This window comes from Geospiza fortis, unplaced genomic scaffold (assembly GCF_000277835.1).
Source record: "Geospiza fortis unplaced genomic scaffold, GeoFor_1.0 scaffold163, whole genome shotgun sequence".
Classification (NCBI taxonomy): domain Eukaryota; kingdom Metazoa; phylum Chordata; class Aves; order Passeriformes; family Thraupidae; genus Geospiza; species Geospiza fortis.
The window spans coordinates 1434310-1452226 of NW_005054401.1; the positions used below are offsets into that span (position 1 = coordinate 1434310).

Sequence of the window (17917 nt, forward strand, 5' to 3'; positions counted from 1 at the left end):
CAGGGACCCGCCAAGTTGCCGGGTCGGTGTGTGACCTGTCCGGTCGGTGTGTGACCCGTCGGGTCGGTGTATGACCCGTTTCCTCCGACATCTTGCACCCAGTGCCGGTGGGCGCACTCGATTTACAAACCAGGACAAGGCTGCAGCTACTGCGGAAGAAATTGGCGGAAATTTTATCCGGTTTTCCCTGGATGCCGTTACCTGCGGTGCGGCGTGAGCAGAGTTAGAAGCCAGGTGAACCTCTAAGCAGTCAGGGGTGACCTGTCGGGAAGGCTGTTCCGTGGCTGTGACATTGGTATGTGTGGCAGCGATTAACCTGAGACACAGAGTAGTCCATGTGAAAGAAAAATGACTAGAGAAGCAATGATTTTGTCCCAGAAATGTAGCTGTCGAGTACCAAGCATGATGTGGTTGGTGTGCCTCCTGGTCCTGCTCCTGGCTGAGCGCTGCCCATGTCCTGGGGGAGTTCCCACGGCTGTCGAGGGGAGGCTTGCGCGCTGATCAAGGAGGTCCTGCACAGTCCTTGGAGGTTGAAAGTTAAAACCCCGAGTCTCTTAAAACCCTTTTACAGTCTGCAGCATATGAAACAGTAAGGCAAAATGTAAACAATAAGATGAGACATAGTGCATGGTGAAGTTTGACATTCTGTATACTTTACAAATTGCGGTGCTAAGAAAAGATAACAATGCCTGGGACTGTCTCAAACACTGTGACTGTCCTGGAGTCTGTGACCAACACTGGCTCTTATCACTAAGTTCACTGAGATCAGTTTAGCTGAAAATACAAAAAGTTTTGTAAGTTCTGCCTCATCCCACAAAATGTTTGTAGCTTTAAATCTTTTTTTGTATCTATCTCACAGTATTGAAAGATTTTTATTGCTGGTTTTTAGAATCACTGTTGTGCCTTTTCTTGCTCATATGAGAAGAAAACAAGTGCCTGTACAGTTGGAAACTTAATACTTAAATACAGCCTGAGCTTAAAACCCTTACTGGACAGATGGCTAATTTTACTGGTCTGACCTTGTCTCTTGGGGATCTAGTCCCATGATCCTTGGTTGTCATAATAGCCACCATTAAGTACTTGAGGAAATTAGGCAGACAGGCATTGTGAATGAGATGATTAGTAGTTTGCATTAAAAATACAGGGTATGTAGAGTTGGGGAGGCAAATGTGTAAATATTTTAAGATATTCTTTGACTGTAACATACTGTTATATGTTTTTCCCACTAGTCACAGGAGAATGGCAGACCTGGGGAAAAATATATTTTTGTGCATTAAATTAAAACAGCTTAAAGCTTGGACATTTAACTGTAGTGTTGTGAAGGAAAAGAATTAATATGTTTGTATTGTGTTTACCTTACTTTTGTTAGCACACGTTTTTATGTTAAATTTTATAGCATGCTTCAGATTCACCAACTGATTCAATCATTCCTTTCTTGCTTCTTTTGCTGTATAAGAAGTAATGAGTTTTATTGAGCAAAATTTTTTCAAAATCTGTGCAAACATTTGAAAATCCACTTGTAGCAAGATTTGAAGAGGGAGATCCCCCACAGAGATTGTGTGCAGTGTATATATATCTCTGATTTCAATCCCATCTGTACTTTGTGGGGATTGTTGGAATTGAGGGCTCCCAAGCATGCCATGACCGGATCCTTACTATGAAATGTTGCCCTCAAAACACTCAGAATAGGTGTAGTTTCAAGTAGCTGGAACATCTCTGCCTTGTTTTGCAGCATATCATATGCTGGGTGGTTAAGAGTGGAAAAGAGCTATCATTTACTCACACATACAAAATTACACATTCAGTGAGTAAAGAAGAGATAAGACAGTAAAAAGTTCTGTAGGATTTTTTTTTCATGTTGCCCTTTTAATATGGATAGAAGTGAGACTTGTACAGGAATTTTAACTGAGGTGAAAGCAAGAGGTTATATCAAGAGAGAAGTCATAAAACCAGTTGATCTTCAATAACAGAAGTTGAATTGGAGGTCCTGTGGATCAAAAGAAAAAAGATAGTAAAATGGATCCCAGGTTTCAGGTCAGGGCTTAGTTTACAAAGATCAGTTCTGTAATCCCAAGAAAGCAGCAAAGTGAGAAATCTGTTTGTGAAGTTAAAAATAGGTAGTAAAATGGCCACAAATGCAACTTCTTAAATGAATCTTCAGGGAAAAGGGCTGTTGTACTCAAATACAAGAGATTCTGATGACTGCTAAAATCATTTGAACATTTATTTACAGTTACATAATACATCTTCTGGAGACAAGAAAACGGGATGATAGACTCTTTGGGAAGGGCTTAAAACAAATCCTTAGACACCGTGTGGTGAATAGTATAGCTGGGAACAGATTAGCCTGGGATTCTCTATGTCTTGTACTCCCAGAAGCTGGCACTCATACTGCTGCTTTCACATTGCTTTCTTGCTTTTGCCTTCTGCAAAGGCACAGGTTTTTGCCATCTCTGTTTCAAGTTTCAACTGGTTGAAGAATAGAGAGTCTGAAGCTAGCTTCTACTGTGTTACTCTGCTACTAATATAAACACAGTATTTAATTTTAATGGTTGTGTGATTTTAGGGGAAAGAGCTGACCAGTCCTGTGGATGTTCATGCCATAAAGTTGTTGCACTGTATTGCATTGATGCGTCTTTAGAAACAGAGAGTAAAATTCCAACGCCCTGTAGAATAATAAAACGGGTAAGACAGTCTGCATGGAGAGTAAAAATAATCATATCTGATGCTTAGGAATGCTTCTCCTTTTATAAATATATTATGCTTGCCAGCTAATATAAATAATTTGGCTTGTATCTCTTTCCCAGATGTCCACAGCAGTAGATATCACCAGCTTTCTGTGTAAATGCTGGAGGAATCAGACCAGTTAAAGCCTGAAGATTTTACAAGAGAGTAGCACTCAATACCAGGGCCAGAGTTTCGAAAGAGCGCAGCTCCTTGGTCAGGACTACAGTAAATGACTTTTTTTTCCGATGGATTTGGCACTGGGATACTTGAATTCTTTAGAAAATCCGACTATAATAAGAGCTGCTACATAAATAACACTTCTGAAATTCTAGCTGTATGTATGTATCAAAATAGGTCAAACTGCCTTGAAATCAGGTCTACAGATATGAAAAATGCAACAGTCTTTGGGGAAGAAGGTGCTTATTTGAGTTTTTAAATATTACAGTTTTTGGAACAACAATAGGATGAATTCTTATTCACTGTCATCATAAATCCCACTTGTAAAGCATGCAAGGGTAAGGTTGATTTGCTGCTGGATGTGAAGTGTCTGAGAAGAGGAATGACTTGGAAGTTGAATGATTCCTAATGTGAGGGATGTCGAGCTGTCAGAGACAGTGCATATCTCTGAGCTAGAACTAATAAAGAAGATGTGAATAATTTATTTGAGGGAAGATTAGTATCATCCTCTTACAGTTTCAAAAATGCCTGATTTATCCAACACCAATAAAATCAAGCACTCATTATATATGTATTCGTTGTTCGCCACCTTCAGGTATAAGTTGCATCACAACATTATGTGACATTTTGATTTTGATTGAGTTCCTCTAGTACCTCTGGGGTCCATGGGCTGGTAAATTCTGAAAACTGATCAATCACATCACCACCTCATGCAGATAGGAGCATTCTGAGAATACTTTCCAGGGCAGCAGTATGAATGTGGTGAATAAGTCCACTTGAGCATGTTACTCTGTGTGTCACTGTTGCACATTTTGAAGTATGTTTTCTAACTTTAGTTAGTCTCACTTCCAGCAAAATGTCTTGTGCCCTTTCCGTCATGAAATTGCAATCTTCCTCTGTACAAGGAAACTTTCAGTAAATGTTTTTCATTGGCACCATTTTGCCAATGCCAATGTCTGAAATGACTATTCAGACTTCCACCAGTGTTCAGGAAGGTAAAATTAGCCAAGGCATTCTATACCAGATACTGGGGTTCACAGTGGTGCTTTGGAGAGGAGGGGTTGTTCTGGAGTTTAGGGAACTAGAGTGATCCTTGGGAAATCTTTCTGCCTTGAGGCTGTCACAGCCTGTCTTTGACTGCTTGCCAGTCCTTCATAGGCCAGATTCTTATTTTTAAAAATGGGAATGGAGTGTCTTTATGCTTTTATCCTTTTCCAGCCATGCCACTTTAGACAGTGAAAATACTTCTGTGGGGTGCTCATCACAGCTGTACCCCAATTTTAGTCAATTCTTCCAGGCTTTAACTGAGTGATAATGTGTGGGTGATTTTCACGGTGGCTTCTGGTGTGCCTTGGAGGAAAAAACCCTCTTTTTCTCTCAGTGACACTGGACTAGACAGGACACAGCACTATGTACTGTTTGCAGCTTATGAAAAGTGAACACATCCAACAGTGACACTCACCTTGAATTTAATGGCAGGGATTCTGAGTGTCACTCACCCAAAAGACATCCTGAGGAACATAATAGTACCTTGTTTTCTTAAACTGGAAAATTTCAGTGCATGAGTTCTCTTCAGTGCCCCTTAAAACTCATTGATTAGCTGAGAGAATACATGGAAGTTTGTAACTTCATGCTTAAATTGGGACTCACATTTTTGCGTGTTTCTATTTATTCTCTTTTAATATGTGTTTATGCTCTTTTTATGCTCTTTTTTAAATTGAAAATAAAATTAATTCAAAAAAGGTGGCTATTATTCCTTCATGTCCTCAAAACAGGACTGATAGGACCTTTTCACAACTTTTCCATCACAAGGAAATGAAACTCTCAAATGCTTATAGAAAGTTTTTCATATTAAAAAGTCATTAAAGGATATTAAAGATACCTGTAATCTAAGCAAACAGCCATGAATAGGTCTTTGCAGAATTTATTATTTCATTGTTGAGTGTACAGTTGGGGGCCATATTTTTCAGTGAATGTGTGATGGTGGCCTATGATTGCATAACAAAAGACTTTCTAAATCACAGGGACACAGGAGATTATGTTAGATGTGTGATCTTGAATAAAATTTCTTAATTGTTTTCTGTGCAAACAAATGATCTATCTAAGAAAAAATCCCACAAATCAAACAAATTCCCAAACCCGTTCTTCATGACTAATTGCAGCTGAAAGGAAATACTTTTGGGTAAGGCTAGGCAAGATTTTTTCTTTTATATTTTACTTTTAGTGAACATGCTTTCACATGACAACCAGATTAGTTATTTCAGATAATGTGACCATCCAAACCACAGCAAAATATCAACATTACTTTTTCAGACTTCTCAGAGCCACTGAGCTGAGAACAAGCACACCAGAATTCATCTTTGAAAGTAACTGCTTCAGGAGGGCATTAGCCACTGAAAATTGAAGGCTTAGGGGGAAAGCTTTTGCACAACCAGATGCCTAACTCAAACCTAGATAATGATACACTGTGTGATGATCCATAAAACTCTGCAGGTGAGAGGTGTCTAGTGTGAAATACACCAAGTTCATGCCAGTCCCTCCACTGAACATAGGGTAGCTACACTCAGGAGTGAAGACTACTGTTGAGGAAAGTCCCTCAGGATATTAGCCTCTGATGGAAAAGAAATCCACACAATATTGATAAAGGGAGCCTTTTGTTCAAAAGGGATAGGACAGCTATGTGGTCGTGGGAGAAACCCTTTCTTCTCTTGGGCTGGATCGCTGTAGGTGGATAGCCAATTTGCATTGGCTTTCTTTTCTTAAAAAAGATGTCTCACTCAAGCATCGCCAGAGTTATCCTGGATAATTTTTAGAGCTAGGAATTAGAAACTATATGCAGGTGCCAAGAGCTGAACATGGCTTTCTGAGTGTATCCCCAAGTAGTGATAGGGTGTCTTTCCCCTTATATATGTTAACCTTACAGCTAATAAACACATTTTATATAGCAGTGCAGGTAGCAGTCATGTCAAGAGCAGTTCTTCTAAGAAGTGGACAGTGAGTGGGTCTGAGTTTTCCCACATCCTCAGAGGATAGTCAATCCAGTGTTATTTGCACAGAAAGATCTCTGAAGCTGGAAGAATCCCAAAACAGATTATTCTTCACACCTCTCTCAATTTTTGAAGTAGGTTAAAATTGCTGGCATCTATGAAAACGATGGTATATATCAATACCTATGTACATTTGGAACTTGCAAAATTGTCTTTCTAAAATGATGGGAAATGAACATCATGTGAATGTTGATCATACTACAGAAATCATTCTGATCTTTCTGCTCTGCCAGAGGTATTGTTGCACATACAAAGTTTTAAATCAAGACTGGCTTTGTGTTTCTGTGCTCAAAAATCTTTTGATAAAAATTCCTAAGGGCAAAAATTATACAGTATTTCACTCAAGTTTAATTGCTTTTGTGCATTAAAAATTTCAGCTAGAGTATCATTTTAGGAAAAAAGAAGCCAAGCTGTGAACAAAACTTGTCAAACTGTAGATGATGGAAAGTATGTGTCTAGGACCAAAATTTTTGTGGTTTAATTAGAGATTGCAGAAGCCAAAATCTGTTCCTTGGAACTGAAATGTGAGGTCTCTTTCATATTCTGCTTTCTAGACAATTACAGGAGAAGGTAACATGTTTCCAAAAATAAGCAGGCATTTTATGAAGATGATTGTTTACGGAGATGTTGGCATTGCAGCTGATACTCCAGCCGTGCATGGAGATTGGTGTCCTGCTGGCATTTTTAGTTCCCATTTCATGGTGTTCTTGTTCCCGTGTGAACCTGTGGTGTGCAGGTTGCTAATGTTCCCATCTTAACTGATCAGTCACAATAGCAGAGTTGAACTTTGCAGTGAAGAACTCTTTCTCTGTCCATGTGTGTGCCAAAAGACTCTCTCAGTAGGGGGAGATGAGGCCATTTACCCCTGCAGAGCCATAGGGGCATAGGATGGAAGAAGAAACCTGCAGAATATTAGCAATTCTTTCAGGGGCTTCTGGACAAAGAGCAAGACAGCACCTAAAAGGGCTTTAAAGGGGGGAAAAGTGAGCTGTTTGGACCAGCTGATGCCAAGTAAAGGGCATGGTTTGCCTGGGGTAGCCCTGGTAGAGGTTGGACAAAGGGTTGGACTCTCCAGGCTGCAGGAGACAGTGAGCAGGGAATGCTTTGATAGGGAGCATTAAATACTAGCTGTGTGGACATCATAGCTGTGCCTGGGTCATGTGCTATTTTCTGCCCTATGTATTTGTTCTTTATGCTGGGATATATTTCCATGTCTCATTGTCTCTTGCACCAAAGAGGGTTTTGTCCTTCCCTGTCGGTCTCTCAGCTCTCACATCCTGCTGCTTGTTACTGGTTCTTTGAAAGTACAGGCCGTGTCCCACACTAAATCAGTGCAGGGATTCAGGTTTAAAAACCACAGTTATTTCAGTCACTTAGTACAGACAAAGAATTTCTTCTGGTTTTACTGATAGTGTTAGTGAATGGAGAGACTTGCTGACTGCAGAAGGTATTGAAATGATCCCATTTTTTATGGAGGAACTGAGTTGGGGAAGAATTTCCTGCACCTTGAGAAGATGCCAGATTTTCTTCAGAAGTAAAATACTTGTGGGAATCATACAAGGGTGTATAAATTATGAGGGAGTAAGGAAGATGGAGCTAGGCTTTTCTCAGTGGTGCCCTCTGACAGGGCTGGAGGCAGTGGACACAAAGGGAAAGCAGGAAATTCCCTTTAACATGAGCAAATACTTTTTTACTGTGAGGGTAACTGAGAATTTAGCCTGAGAGGTCATGGAGTCTCTGTCCTTGGAGATATTCAAACCTCTTTATGCAAAGTCTTGCGCAACCGGGTGCAGCTGAGCCTGTTCTGAGCAGGGGTTTGGACTAGGTGATCTCCAACTGCGCCTTCCAGCCACACTCCCTCTGTGATTTTGCTGAGTGTCATGAGGATCTCCTGAAAACTTCTGTTTCACCTTGCAGGTTTAGCTTCCTTTGAGCTCTCCTGCATCCAGTCATGGTCTGAAAACACCAACTGGACCAACTACTCTGCTTTCTGCAGAGAAATGAGTGTTTTCTGGCATTGTGATCAGTATAAAGTGTTTGATGGGAGGTGGCTGGCTACACTTTGTTCTGTGTACCTCTATGAGGCCTGTGCCACAACCTCAGGGATAATAAGCCCACACACTGATTTTGTGATACTTTCTGGGGCAGGACCAGATTGTTTGTGTCCATGAATAATGAGCTTCAAAACAGTCACTCAGGACTTGGAAGGATTGTGGAAACCCAAATGCTGCATGTGTCACATCTTCCCCCTGCACATTTGTGCCTGTCACATGGTCAGCTTTGTCCTCTTTACACTTTAAGCTTTTTGCATGTGTGTATGTAATGAGTGTGTGATTATCTGATTGTAATTTTTTTCTATCTGACCACTATTCAGGAAGCTCCCCTTTAATTATTTTTTTGTACCAAGTAAGATGTTTCTTCAAGAACTGTACATTCGGAACTTGCAGAAAACTTGTTCTGGGTTTCAGCAAGAAAGAAATGTGTAGTAGATAAAGTGAACAATTAAGGTACATCAAGGAGAACACTTTTCAACTGTCATGAACAATTTTGCCATGTGTTCCATTGAGTTAATAAGATTTGGACAGCAAACACCTGAAAAATAAGTGATATTAATTGGAATAGGAAAATTGGATAGGAAAATAAATTTTCAAGTTATTTATTTGGCATTTAAAAAATTTCTCTGGCCTTTTTACTTTTTGAAGTGCTGTGGTTTGTGAAGCTCCCCACAGTGCTTCCTTGCACCTCGGAGGCATAACCCATGAGACAAAAGAGGTGGGAGGAGATGCCAGGATATGCTGCTGGCATGTTGTTTCCTAGGCACCCACCCCACTGCTTACAAAATCTATTACACAGACAGGGTGATGTACTGTTGCTTGATTTCAGCTACCTTCTGGCCCTTAAGTTAAATCTCTCAGACACGTTTTTTCAAAGTTATCTGAAAACTGCTGAAGCAGCTGATGGGATGGCAGGCAGTGGCAGGGCAGGCAGGGCTGGCTGCAGCCTGCCAGTCACTGGACACATCCACAGGGACCAGGCAGGTTGGAGCCCAGAGAGGAAATCCCAAGCCAGGAAAAGTGTTGAGCTTTGCATTCGAGAAGCTTGTAGGCTGGAGAAGGGAGAAGTGAGCCTCAGTGCCACCCCATCCCTTCTCCAACAACAGAAACCTGGTTACCAATTTCCTCTGCCAGGCCAAGGTGCTGCAGAGATATCAGGAACTGGACAGCCATGCCCCAGCACTGGGGCTTCAATGGGCAAAGCACAAGCCTGGTTTTAGAGGAGTAAGTGTTGGATTTTGACTCAGACTTCCAGAAATGCACTGGAAATTATGCAAGTGGAGTGTCTTGGTGGGGGTTTTTACAGGCACCTATACTCCATTTCCTCTGGAAGTGGAAAATGCTTCCATTAGGAAAGCATAACTTCCACCAGGTTATCCAGGTGCAGGTACAAGGTATGAATGTATGCACTTGTGTGAATCAAACTGGCCTCTCAGCAGTAATTATTAAAAACACAAGACTGTAAGATTTGCCTAGAGATTGCCTGATGTGCTCATTTTGACTAGGGCAAGACAGCTACAAACTAGACCTTTGCTCAGAGATATGCTGTCCCCTGCTTTTTATAACCTTCAGCATAAGGAATTCTTCAAAAGTGTGTCCAGGGCATAACCATCCATGGGCAGAATTTTTTATAGATAGCTCTCTGAAAGTTTTTTTTTTTGTTTTTTTTTTTTTTTTTTTTTTTTTTTTTTTTTTTTTTTTTTTTTTTTTTTTTTTTTTTTTTTTTTTTTTTTTTTTTTTTTTTTTTTTTTTTTTTTTTTTTTTTTTTTTTTTTTTTTTTTTTTTTTGTTTTTTTTTTTGTTTTTTTTTTTTGTTTTTTTTTTTTTTTTAAGTAGTTACTGCTTTTCCTTTTCAGCTCTGGAAGTCCCTGTTGCACTGTGCAGAGCTCACCTCCTCTCTCCTTCCCTTTGCTGCAGCTGGAGCCTTCCTGGGAGCAGAGCCTTGCTCCAGGAAGGAGTGTAAGGAGAGATCTTCCCCCTTGCTGCCTTTCTGGTCAGTGATCTGCAGGGCCAAGATACAGCAGGAGAAGCCATGACAAAGCCACCAGTGACACTGTGCCTGTTTGCTCTTAATGGGATTCGTGGTGTTGCACTGTAGCTTAAGTTCTGAGCTTTGTATCCTTCATTCCCCTTTGCTGGGCTATAAAAATCCCAGTGAGTGTCACCTCAGTTGTCCCTGGGGCAGATAACAGATGCTATGTAAGCATCAGCCACACGGCACATGAGTCCAAGCCTGTTATTTATTAAAATGTTGAGATTTTTTTTTTTCATTGTGGTTTCTTTTGCAGTATTTTTAAAGGACTAATGAAGGTCAGGTTAGTCTCTCCAAAGATTTGTGCACTGTGGTTTGAATCCAAAACCATGGTGCCTCTCTAGGGCCGTGTTACCTGCCATCTCTGCTGCAGGATCTGAGGCAGTGGTAGGTGATTCGTTCAGAGAAATGACTATCAACATTTTCAGTGTGTGGATGTTGCTGTTCCGGGTGCAGAACCAGGACAGGCTGGCTGAGATTTTCCAGCTTTGAGTCCTTGTCCTTTGTAGTTGTTGTGGCTGCGAAATTCTTGCTCTCTTACGTACCGCTGCTGGGCAGTGGGAGCTGGAAAAGGCTTCAAAGAAATTTAAAGATGGCATATTTTTTTCATTTAGAATTTCCTGACCTTTTCATTTTGTCATGTTGTCTTCCTTCCACTGTGGTGTTTGCATAACTTTCTGTCTGTAAAATAAGGGAAGCAAAAGACCTTATCACTGTTTATTGTTTAATAAATAAGAATTTCACCAATATTTCAGTGAGAGTGGGCTGTTCTACACTTTGTTTTCACCTCTTGGAGTGGACAAGCTTTTTTCCTTCAGAAACAGCTATTACAATGATAAAATGCTATTTTAATAAAATTCATGGGGAGCGATTTTTTGGTAAATTGGTGAATACAAATAATGTTTCAAACAGAAGAAATTAAGAGGTATTTCTGGAAAGTGTTCTTTTCAGAAAACTTCAATTTAGAATTAGTTTGAATTGTTTTTCTTGAGCTTTTTTTATTCCTCTTTTCTTACATTGTGACATTTTAGTAGTGACAGTTGGCATTTCATCAACAAGTTTCACTTGTTTCATGAAATGGGAGACACATCAGCCTGGAAAATAAGGAGCCCTTCAGTCAGTACCTCTTAGGCTGTTACCCACAGAGATTTAGGAGTAAAATAGTGAAATGCTTATCTCCTTTCATTGGCTTATGCTCTCTTGTTAAGAGTAGTACAGAAAATGTAGTATAAATAGTTTGATTTTCCAAACGACAAGCTCATAAAGATGAAATTAACCATCTGTTTTCCCTTAAATGTATTACAGTATTATTGCATGTGGATTGTATCAGTGAATTTGCATGTTGTTTCAGGATCTGCAAGTAACTGTGACTACCTGCATGCCTTGATACAGCAACAACATCTAAAAAGAAAAGATTAAATTCAAAATATGATTAAAATTCTAAAAGAAAGATTTCTAACACAAATCCTTTCAGATATTCCATTCATCAGTATTTAAGATTAAAACTGTTTTCAATCACTAGTATTTTAATATAATTTAAAATTTGAATAGGTTTTGAAATTTGCTCTAAAATAGTAGTACTGATAGTATATACTAGTAGGGATAGGCTTTATCCAATTCATCCAAAGTGCTTCAAATGTGAAACTTATGAACATTAGAAATGTATTTGGCTTGAAGTTGAGGCTTTTTCTCACAACTGTTCATCACTGTAGTAAGATTTTGGTTTCAGTCCGTGACTAGAAGGAAGGAAGGAAGAGCTTCCTGCATAAACAGTTTTTTTGGAGTAGCTGGAGGAAAGGATCTGGATGAGGTGACTGCTGCTGAGCCCTGCACAAGGCCAGCATGTGCCTGGGAGCAGAGGGTGGATTCACTGGAAGTGTTTCCGCTGTGTACTCGAGGTGACCGCACAAAATCACAGGGACAGACATGGAAGTGACATTTCCGCTAGTCAGTGATGGCAGTGGTAGAATGGGAGAATGCTAAGGGGTTGAAGGGACCTTAAAGACCATCTAATCCAAATCCCCTTGCCATAGGGACACCTCCCACTAGACTGGGTTGCTCAAGGCCTTATCTAACCTGGCTGTGAACATTGCCAAGGCTGGGGCATCCACAACCTCTTTGTGCAGCCTGTGACAGTGCCTCACCACCCTCACAGCAAAGAATTTCATCTCTTCATTGCAGTAAAGGATAACACCATTGATGGGCCCAGGCTGGGGACCATTCCCAGGAGGCACACCTTTAGCCTGTGGCCACCCTGATGGTAGCCCATGGGTATTTAATATTTGGGCAGAGGCTGTTGTATGTGGCAGTGAGAGCCACAATGGAAGTGATGCTTATATTAATGGCATAAGCTTTTTCACCATTTTTAATTTGAGTTGTTATTGTGAAGCAAAAATTCAAATAATGGCAAAATTTACTCCACCTCGGGGAGACTTCTTATGTATTCTTCAGCTTACTTGGAGAGCTTCTTTGGTGACTTTTTTACTGGTTTAGTGTTTTTTGCATATTTTTAGAAGTATGGAACCAAAGATGTATAAACAGGAAGGAAAGTAGCTGTAAGCAGAAAAGTAAACACAACATTGTCAGCTTAACATTGTTTATCTAATGAGGCTAAATCCTCATTAAGTTCTTGTGTTTGATCTACTTTCACAATGTATAGTCATAATATGTGTGAGGGTGCTCCCCCTTGATTAATTGGTTCTTTGCATGGCACTGAAGTCATTGCTTCCATTACCATAAGAGCATTTTGGACAGTATTGAACTCTCTGTGCCTGATGGGCCAGAAAGGAGAATGACTGTGTTTGTACAAAACATGTTTAATTTTATTGTTTATATAAATTGGCTCCTTGTTCTTTATGATCAGAGCAAACCTCCATGCCTTCTTAGGTATTCACTGACCCAGAGGGCACTGGCAGGGGGATCATCACTCAGGCAGATCTTCAGAGCATGTACAAGCAGTGGATATGTCTCACGCCCCTTGTCTGCAGTGGATATGTCTCACGCCCCTTGTCTGCAGATTCCCAATCCACAGGTGCTCAGGGGAGGAGGCTCTGTTGTGGTTTTGCACTGTGCCTGATCCTACCAGATTAACAAAGAGGTTCCATGCTGAGTTTTGAGAAGACCAAATTCTGACCCCAGTTGTAGGAGAAACTACGAATACCCCAAGAGTTTTACCCTAAAAACTCTTTATTATTTTTAATAGTCTAAACATGACATTTGACATAAAGACGTAAATGTTTAGACCAGCGTCAATACCTGTGTTTAGTGTGCCTGCCTAATACATGATGCTCGGTAAAATCATGCAAAATGCATTAAGCTCAGGTTTATCTCAGAATGGCTTGTCAGTAGAGCCGTGACATGTGCTGCAGCAGTTGTGGTCAGCTGACAAACCTCTTTGATACGGTTGTTCAAAAGCCATGACATCTCAGTGCCATAAACAATGCTTGTGTCAGATCCTGCCGTCACTTTGCCGTGGCTGAGAAGGGAAAGTTCAGTCCAGAGATGGACATTTTTTACTTTCTGCCAGGTTGTGAGAAATTCTGACAACCAGAAGTGACTCTGAATCCCCAGATGCACATCACTGGGCTGTCAGGCCAGGAGTGCTGACAGCAGAGGACTCTGGGGCTGCCGTGCTCCGTGAGATACTCCTCTCTGCCTTGCCCTCTAGCCTCCCCAGGAAATAACTCTGTGCACGGGTCACAGCTGCCACTGGCTTTCTTCTTCCTCTTGGCTGCTGGTGTGGGCATGAGGCAGCAGGTTCCCTGCAGCGTTAGTGCCATGTGCCTGCCTGTCACACGGCTCTGTCGCAGAGAGGGCAGGATGCAGTGTGTGCTGAGCGCTGGCCATCACCTGAGGCTGCTTGCAAAAACAGTGCTAGGGCTGATGGTGCTTAGGCCTGGCTCCCAAGCAAGCATCCAGCCATATCCCTGTTGTGTTAGGGGAATTCCCTAACTTCTAGGGAGAACTAAACAGGGAGGATAAAATTATAGGCCTCTCTGGCTCCTTGCTCTTGTTTTCCCTGGCATAGTCCAGGGCTTTGTATTTACTCCACAGTGACAATCTATAGGCCAGTGTAACTGAGGTCACTGTTTGGCTCTCTGTGTTTCTTTCATCATCTGCAACCTGGAGATAGTAGTGTTTTCTAGGACTGAGTGAATAATTCATTATGTGTCTCCTTATTAAACAGATGTTGTCTCTCTATTTGCAGATAGTCTACAAATGGATTGCATTTTGTTCAAATTTATTTGTTGTTCCAAATTATTCATCAAATACTTTCAGTAAATAATGTTATTGGCCTATAGTGCATTCAGAATATGAATTTGAGACTTGCCTTACATGACTATTTGTCATTGCTGGTTAAAATTCATTATTTCAGCAACTATTTGCCTTCCAGCAAATTTGTCTCATAGAGCTTCCCCAGAAAGTAACACAAGGTTGCTATGAATATGTTAAGAGTGAATGTTTAGGGGGTATTCTTTCTTCCTTATTACTAATGCAGCTGAAATGCTAATCTGCCTCATTGGGTGTTGTGAAAATTGGAAAGCTGTTTTCTGAATGTGAAATGCTTCTTAAGTGGACACTGATACACCAGCCCTGGTGTATCACTCCTTTAGGTAGCAGGTGGTGTGTGGTTCCAGCTATTGCTGAGTGCAGGGCAGAAGGTGAGCAAAGGAGGTAGCACATGCTGTGTTCAGAGCCACTGACCAAGCAGGAATCCATGGGACTACGTCTGTGCTAATAAAGAAAATGGGCGAGGGCCCAGGGAACATGGCGTGGTTTGACTCTCTTCCACACGGCTGGATTTTCCTTCCCCAAAGATGTCCTTACTGACTTACACATGTGGTGTGTGAGACGTGCTGTCTTCCAGACCATTACTGGGAGACCTTCCCCGTAGTCTGGGTCTGTGCCACAGTTGTCCTGTACAAGCAGTGTGAATGTGTGAATGTCCCTGTCTTTGGGTCCTGGGTAGTATCCAGCATGTCACAAACAAATTTAAAAGCCTATGAGTTGTTCAGTGGCATTGCTCCTAAGCTAAGCAACAGCTTGCCCACCAAGAAGAGATGTCCCCCTTTGCATCCCCTCTCCTGGTGTTCTGCTGCTACCTTGGAAGTCAGAAATGGAGAGGCAAAAGGGGGACCCAAGTCAAATCTGAGTAGTGGTATATGTTTGATAGTTTGGAGTGAGAGCAGCACAGGCCTATTCTTGAAAGACATACCTGCCAGGCAGCAAAAGGACAGGGGTTTTGTTCTGTGGCTCCTTACACAATGCCATTTTGTTTTGAGCAGACAGGCTGGGGCCTCCTCTGGATATTCTGCTGAATTCACTGAACTGCACGGCGTTCAGCGTGCAGTGGAAGATGCCAAAGCAGCACGCGAGCACCATCACGGGGTACACGGTAAGTGATGCTCTGTGCTGCTGCCTGGCTCAGGCTGCATGCTCTGAACCCAGCAGCACAGCTCCTTCTCCTCACAAACAGTGCCACTGCCCAGAAAACAGCCAGGGAACAGTGGGCTTGAGCAGACTGAGCTGTAACCTTAAAAAACAAGCAGCTCATGTTCTAGAAACAAGCTGTGATGGGCATTTGGGTTGGATGCCAAGGGCCTGCAGTGGATATAGATTGCTGTTCTGTTGCGGTTTTCCTGAAAGGCTCTCAGTGCTCTCTGATACAACAGTAAAGTGGAGCAGAGCTGGTCGATATTGCACTGTGCAAGTGAGGGTCATGCAGATCTTTTGACTTGTACTTCCAGCCTGAGGATTACTTTAGCAGGAATATGTTTCAAACTAAGCCTCTAAAACTTCCCAGACTTGCAGCAGGTACAAGGGAAGGACTGTTTCATGGAATCTCTTCCTAGATAGGTACTGTACTGCATAGAATCCCTGGGAACCCACCTGCAGCCATAAATATCAAAAGGGCTTTTGTTTAATTCCCCCCACCTCAGAAGTCAGTTTCTGTTGAAGAAGCTGAATGATTTTCCTGTTGTACTCAGCAAGTTTTTCGGGAAGTCTGTGACCCCCATCAAGCCTCTGCCATGTTACCTTCTGCCTATAGGACAAAAGAGAAGGGCTAGGCTAAACTGGTTACTGTATTTTAGTGTGCAAGAAGAAAAACAATGAGCACTAACATGCCATTCAGTCATTTTTGTTAGGTATTGTTTTAACAGGTATTCCATGGCAGTGAAACTCAGTCCCAAAATAGAAGTGTGCCAGTGGGAAATTAGTACCAAAGGTGGGAGATGTTGACTAGAATGTGTTGCTTTCCCCTTCAACAACAAAAAAACCTGAATAGCAGTTTTTCTTATTAGCATTTTCTGTGGACAGATTTGAAATTTCCAGCAATAAAATGCCCAAAATTCAGCTTTATGTAAAAAGATGGGAAGCAGAATACTACTGAGTACCTTATTAATGTACACTAAGAGAAAGAGAAAAATCCCTGCAATAGATATTTCTGGTACATATGCTCCTTTATCCCACAGTCTTGTAAATGACATCAGTACAGCCCAGCTGCAGAGTTCATTTTATTGTTACGAAAGTGCTATGAACTAGCATACAGTAGTCTAAAACTCCAAAAAGCACTTGCTGACAGCCGGGAGCTGCTTCAGGCACGCTCTGTGTGTAGCTGGGTCCATGCTTCTCGTGAAAGCAGAGGTGCAGGGTGCAGTGGCCTAAGTTGTACACAGTGGTCACTCTTCATGCATACAGATCAAGCATCTGAGTTCCACTTCTTTTTTCAAGCCTTGAGCTGGTGTGTGGCATGATCATAAAACCAATGACAAGAAGCAACAACAGTGCTCTACCCAAAATGTCTTCAGTCTAGTATCTTGACCCTCTGGCATCTCTGGGTCTATGTGCGCAGGAAAGCAGATTGTCTGTCTCGTTAGTCCCCTCATGGCAGCAGACATGAAGAGACATTTTATGATAGAGCAATTTTTATAATGTCATAATCATGAAATGTCCACATCTTTCTTGCATGAAGTAAGGTGTCTGTATAGTGCAGACTAGTCCCACAACTCTGCAGCTGTCCATGTTAACCGCAGACAAATGATGCACAATGAAACAGCTCAGGCCTCTGCTAGAAGCACTACGGCTGTGTTCCACATTAGGTAGGTGTATTCACTGTGTGATGGTGTCCTTTGGTCACACTGACAACTTCCAGCAAATATGTAAGGAATATTAAATTCAGCTTTTCCTGCATTTGGAAAGGCAGGGGATCATGGGCTCAAATTCTGTCCTCAGTGTGAGAATGATGCACTGGCGCACTCATTCTTAAGCTATTCTGAAATACGGAGCTATTGCTGTAACTGGTTTGACTATATCTTCTTCCCAAGGTCTTTTACTCAGAAGTTGAAGGTGACAAAGCAGTTAAACAGCTCTCACACGATGTTCCCCTGAGTCTGGATATGATTAGCATGGTGAGTATTTCTTTTCATCAACAATCAGAACACTGGAGCAGAACATGCAAGTGGAAACTTGCAACTGTCTCCTTGTAGTTTTGTGAAATATGGTGAGGATCCAAGACCCAAATCTGCTCTGGATATTGAGCAAAAGGAAATCACAATGGTTTGTGTTTGAGTGACGCACTTTTCCTCCTTCTTGTCTTGCTGTTTTATCATGTAAAACTATTGGGACTTGCTCTCAGCTTCCTAGTACTGACCTTTGTCAGGAAATCTACTAAAATAGAACTTTTAATCTTAAATGCCTGCATTTTCACACATGGAAGGGGTGAAATTGCACGAGTCTTTGAGAGAGCTGCATTATCACTGTATGTGTATTGCAGTGTCTGACACAGCTGTGTGATTAACACACAGAGTGTTTCTGCTTCTGTGTGAGAATGTGGCCTCCTGAAATATGGCCACTTTAGTTGCAGTTCTGCAAGTTCATATT

General features: G+C 41.5%; 1 protein-coding gene across 1 annotated transcript in view; it reads left to right on the top strand.

Moving 5' to 3' along the window:
* The first annotated feature begins 70 nt into the window (after positions 1-70).
* Positions 71-17917, top strand: part of EGFLAM (EGF like, fibronectin type III and laminin G domains) — a 74881-nt gene continuing 57034 nt past the window's right edge. The window contains exons 1-3 of the mRNA XM_031061144.1: positions 71-206; positions 15322-15431; positions 17362-17445. Coding sequence (XP_030917004.1) covers positions 71-206; positions 15322-15431; positions 17362-17445 — 330 coding nt within the window. The remainder of the gene's footprint in view (positions 207-15321; positions 15432-17361; positions 17446-17917) is intronic.